The sequence below is a fragment of the Primulina huaijiensis genome, chromosome 6, assembly GCF_012295235.1.
Source record: "Primulina huaijiensis isolate GDHJ02 chromosome 6, ASM1229523v2, whole genome shotgun sequence".
Lineage (NCBI taxonomy): Eukaryota > Viridiplantae > Streptophyta > Magnoliopsida > Lamiales > Gesneriaceae > Primulina > Primulina huaijiensis.
This window is the reverse complement of record NC_133311.1, coordinates 11,043,570-11,049,274: the sequence shown is the minus strand read 5'-3', so window position 1 is coordinate 11,049,274 and position 5,705 is coordinate 11,043,570. Positions and strand designations below refer to the sequence as shown.

Sequence of the window (5,705 nt, the reverse complement as noted above, 5' to 3'; positions counted from 1 at the left end):
TGTGATTATGTATGTAATGATGTATTTATTTTTGGATTATTTCCAAAAAAATTCTATAAATAAGTCTCTCAGTGTGTGAAGAAAATCACAATTGAGTAGAGAGAATTTTATAAAATGTGTACTTTGGTAAATTTTGAGAATTTGAGATTTTTACTTTTTACCGTAAATTTTTACTTTTAACAATAAATATATTTTAATATCATAGTAATAAAATTATAAACATTTAAAACAAAATGTCATCAGTCACGATATGTATATTTTTCCAGTCAACTAGATAGACATACACTTTTTACTTGCGCTTTTTACACTTCACCCGCCAACATTATATTAGTAATTGCCTGTACTGAACAACTAACGACACCTTTCAGGCTTCCACCAAAATCAGTATCGATCATTTATCAATCAATCATTCTCTCTCACATTCTCGAACTATTACATCACCGTGATAAGAATTGTTGTGATGGTATGAAAATGTGAGAAATATTAGAGGAAAATATATTACTGATTGATTGAAAAATGATCCATATTGATTTTGAAGGGTAACATTGGTAGTTTTTACCACCACGCAATGACTAAATATAATGTGGGCGATATCACATTGACATCGAAATGTCGGCTTAAATCAGAGCAAGGTCGAACTAAATCAGTTGAAGAAGATATAATACTTGATCCTAGCGCAACCTGATAAAAAGGAATTGGCTACACTACTCTATGTAATACCATTTGCAGGAGCAAAGTTACCGAGATAATTGTCCATCCGAGAAGGCAATACCGAAGAATTAACCGCCTCTTACTGGAATTCAGCGAATTGAAGCTGTGGTGTATAATACCTTCTAAGATAGATTCACCATCAAGAAAATACACCTGAAATTAATTTCACAAAGAAACAAAGACTTAAAAGGTATATATGACACCGGATTCGTCCTTACTCCTTATCTAGCCATATGTAGCATGTATCAAAATGAAAAATTGCTGACCAAAAAAGAACCGTGGTTATGTATTATCAAATATAGAAACATATATATAGTCATTAGAACACACCGGCAAGCTGTTAAGAAGAGCGAGCAACATAGAGACGTGGAAGGAGCACGTGAAAAATCTTTCCAATGTATTTGGAAGATATGCAGCAAATTTGGCATACCACCGAGGTTGGTATGAAGTCAGATGGATTGAGTGTGCCATGGAGATTACATCACCTACAAATACATAGGTTTGAAGGCAACTTCCTTCTCGAATGCTAGAATCTGTGGCATCTGAATTTCGTCCAACATTCTGACAATCAAAGCTTGAAAATGTGAGCTCAACCCATTGCTGACCTTGATGTTGCACTGGAACCAAGCAAGATTCAACCTGTTCCCACAAGTTTTACAGGACATATATACACATTATATACAAAAACTACTATATATAACCCATGTTAATTAAGGTAAAGATAGATATTTTATTTTACCTCTGAACAAACACAACCACTTTTATTTGTTGCAGTTGTCATCTTATTGTATGAACATTTTTTAAACTTTAAAACATCCTTAGCATCCAAACACTGAAAACTTCCCCATCTTTTCTGAAGATTGATATCAGGTTCATTATTTTCATACTCACTCGAATCCAGACATGGGGCAGATACAAATGCGGTAAGTTCGTTTAGACATTTTGTTTCATTCCCTTTGCCAAGAGAGCGAGTGCTTTCTTGAATTAAAGAATGAGGAACACAGTACCCTTTCTGGCCATCTACTATTTCTTGCCCCGAGCTGTGCAATTTATTCTGCTCAGTCAGCGACATTATGATGAGCTTCCACTCTTCTGTTGTATGGACGTGGGTGTCATCTAAAGAAACTATTACATCAAGAGGGGAAAGATAACCGGACAACGGAGAAGATAGAGCCACGTCCATAACCTATAAACAATTAACAAGTAAAATTCAGTTTGACAAACACAACCATGGAGCGAGAAACTAGAAATCACTCGTGTTTGATACCATGGGATGTTCACCATAAGTGTAAAATGGGCTCAAAATATAGGGAAGAAGGAACAACACTAAGGTGCAAACTCCACAAAACTGCACAAGATGATGGTGACGCATATCAGTTGATTAGTGTCAAGAAGCATATATTATTTCCCGAATACAAAACTATCTAATATTTATAAACAAATATGGTTCAGGCACTCACCACTGCATTGTGCCAAATTCCAGCACAGTATATGCGTAGGGAAGCCACCGCAGGTAATGCCTGTAATGATGCATAATTGAAAGCCACCACTGCTCCTGGAAAAAACACTGCCAAAAAGATGGCAATATACTCTGTGTGTACACCCTCACTGCAGCCCATAGAAGAAGTCACACTTACATTAACTGTTGTGAGATTGATCCTCTATCTCATTATTCAATCAATACATCAACTGGTACGAATGTGGATAACAAGACAGCTGGAAGAATAACATTACAGAAACAGAGTCTGCATCATTTATGTTGCCATTTGTAAGTAATGCCTGATAAGAAACACAAGTGCCCTTCTAGCTACAAAGTTTCCCAGGGGCTCTAAGTCGTGCATGAACTGAACTACTTCTGTAACAATCAGAACATATATTTTGCATTGTGAAATAATAAATGCCAACAAGAATACCAAGAAATCCCACTATGAAACATTAACCTTTATGAATACTGCTCGCGTGGCGTATTGAAGCAACATATAGCCTACCCTCAGGAATAAATCCCATATTGTAAGCCACAAAGCCATATCTCACAGACTCACACAATACCTATTCGGTGATCATATCACTATGACTACAGCATTGAGATATTGCCGCTTCTAGAGTTATTTTCGTTTAGAGTAAATGGAGATTGCATGGTAACAGCAAAGTCAACTATGTCTTTTAGTAGATAAGAATAACAAATAAAGTTAATTGCTTAAAATTTAGTGGGCATATGAAGGTGATGTAATGCTGTTAAGAGGAAGAGGGGAATTTTAACCTTGCTGCAGCAAGTGCATGTCCAAACTCATGGACAAGAACTGATACAATGGAAGATACACACAAGTACACAAAGCTCGGAAACGAAATGTTCAGACCTGTAAACTGCACAAGAATAAGAAAGTAACATAACCATCATATAGTCAAAGCAACAGCAAAAGCACGAGGTTCATTTTTCAGGCCCTACTCCTCTTGGAAAACCATGAATTATGAATATGAAACTTCAGTAGCCAATAATCTCAACGGCTGCATAGACTAATTTGATACTTTGAATAAAATACCACTTAGCTTAATTTTTTTTTTTACTAAATAGAGCTTACAGGTGTGTTTTTTTTCCCAAAACCAGAGGCGGAAGCAGTTATGTGTTTGAGTAAAATAGTAACAAACTGCCATTTTGCTTCTTAAGGAGAAGCTTAAGCTTAAGCACTAAGAGCCACATTTTCTAGCTTAACTTTTTGAAACACTTCTTTTATTACAGATTCTTTATTAAAACATTAATTTTAAAATATAAAAAAAAACACTTCTGCTGAAAATAGTTTTCCCAATCAGAATTCTCTATCCAAAGGCATTCATTGTGAATGCACCATGCAAGTTGCAAATCACACAATTTGGGATGCGCTACAAGGAACTCAGCCCTTCGACTCATACACCAACTTATTAGAATTAAATTAACACATACTTAGAGTTGGCATGTATCATATCAATGCCCAACCATAGCTGCACATGGTAGTAACCTCAATATTTTATCTTAGAACCAACAAGCAATAAAGGGTAAGATCAAAGCAAAACATTTAACACCACTGTACTGACCAAAAAGGGAAGTCCGAAGAAGGTATTCCCTCGGTAAACGAGCAGTGCACCTAATTCACAGAGAAGGACCTGAAAATAAAAATTCACCTTAAAAAAATCAAGGTTAATTACACACCCTACCCCTATCCTATGAAATCTCAAGATTGTTGAAAACCTTCTATTACTTTTACCTCCTTTTTCAAATCCTAAGAACACATATCCTTGAAAACTACTACGGACAAGGGTATGTGTGCCCAAAATATGAAAATATGAAGACTTGTGTCCTCAAAATTTGAAACACCATGAGTTAATAGATATTTTTTATTCATGGAGTTTTTAGCAATTATGAGATATAATACATGTAATTAATACAAAAAAGTATCCAGAACAAAGTAGGGCAATGAAGGCTGAAGCCACTGACCACTGTAACTCCAATAAGGGTTGCTATACCAAACCCAATTCCCATGGTGAACCACACTCTAAACCACCTGTCACCATTCCAAAATGAGACTCGATTTGTATACCACAATACTTATATCATGCATTAATACACAGCATTCAAGAAACGTAAATTAAAGGATCCCAACTCCAACCTAGAGTATCGTCGACCGAAATGGAAAAGGGCGTCATTGAGGATCAAAAACTTGAAAGCGCAATACCTATAAAATATCAAATAATCAGAAACAGCAGCGTTAAATTTACAAGAAGTAAACGAAATCATTGCTATTGTGGTTAATTACTCACCAGCAAGAGACTGTGTTGGAGAGTTGGCTAATGGAAGAGCGTAAAGGCAGCACCGGCGAATTGATCCGTCCTCTTCTCCCTCGGCTGCCATCAATCATCTCCGCTAAAATTTGATTGAAAAGAGAGTTTTGGAGAGAATTCATCGGCGGATATAGGTGTATTTGAGAGACAATCTTTTAAAAGAGCTGCGTGGAATTAAAAAATACCGAAAAATAATATTTTTTATAATTCATTTGATTTATATTTAAATAAAAATTAATATATAATTATAATTATAAAAATTAGCGAAAGACTAAACTGTAATTTTGATATATAAATTAAAATAAAAAAAATAAAAAAATAAGAAAATTACCTCAATAAGAATTGAATATATAACTTAATTCAAGAAACAATAACTCTATCCGCTGAACTACATATAACTTACATTAAAGTTTTAACATTTTATTAATATATATAATTATTAAAATAGACCATGACACTAAATTTAGTTACTCTAAGTGTCTCAAACATAATAAAATAATATAGATAATTTAGTTATATTAAAAAATAAACTAAAATTTTAAAAAATCAATCATTACCTTTAAAAATTTTATAAGAGTGAAAATATTCAAAGTCACAAAACAATTGTCTTACATAGAATGATCTCTGATTCGATTTTTTATATCAAAAATTTTTTTTATTGTAAATATAGATCAGATCGATTTATCTTATACGAGACTTACTGAACCAAAATTTCAGTGGAATTTTAGGGGTGGTCACGGTGGTGTATTCATTGTAAAGATTTGCTAAATTTTTTTAAATGACAAACTTTTATGAAATTGATAGATTCTACTTACTTTTGTAGAATCTTACGAAATTCTAAAAAATTTCACGAACTCTTATAGATTTATTTAGTGAGACTTTTAAATATATTTATAAATTTTTTAATAAAACTCCATGAATTTTGTAATTTATGACTGTAATTTTTATTTATTTCTTTGAACTGACAGTTGAACGTAAAAAACTTCTATTTATTTATAATATTTTCATCAATCAATATAAATAATATATATGTACTTAACGATTTGATTTAAAAAATGATAAATAAGTAAATATTAAATTAATTGTAATTAAACTCCAATTTTTTATGTCGATTCAACATGTTTATTTAATTAACAAGTATTTTTCATTAACGCTTAACAATAATTTTTCAATATTAATAA

At 33.0% G+C, this 5,705-nt stretch overlaps 1 protein-coding gene across 2 annotated transcripts; it reads right to left on the bottom strand.

Annotated features, from left to right (window-relative positions):
• Positions 1-219: 219 nt before the first annotated feature.
• Positions 220-4,639, bottom strand: LOC140979396 (membrane-bound transcription factor site-2 protease homolog). Of its 2 annotated transcripts, none has more exons than XM_073444775.1 (10): positions 4,504-4,639; positions 4,353-4,418; positions 4,181-4,247; positions 3,781-3,849; positions 2,972-3,075; positions 2,172-2,319; positions 1,979-2,059; positions 1,451-1,897; positions 1,042-1,350; positions 220-864 (listed from the first exon to the last, which is right to left on the bottom strand). In XM_073444775.1, the coding sequence occupies exons 1-10, from the start codon at positions 4,599-4,601 to the stop codon at positions 700-702; spliced, it is 1,554 nt and encodes a 517-aa protein (XP_073300876.1). In that variant the 5' UTR covers positions 4,602-4,639; the 3' UTR covers positions 220-699. The 2 variants fall into 2 exon arrangements, with proteins under 2 accessions (XP_073300876.1, XP_073300877.1); XM_073444776.1 differs by having other exon boundaries at positions 4,357-4,418; positions 4,504-4,561.
• Between the last annotated feature and the right edge of the window lie 1,066 nt (positions 4,640-5,705).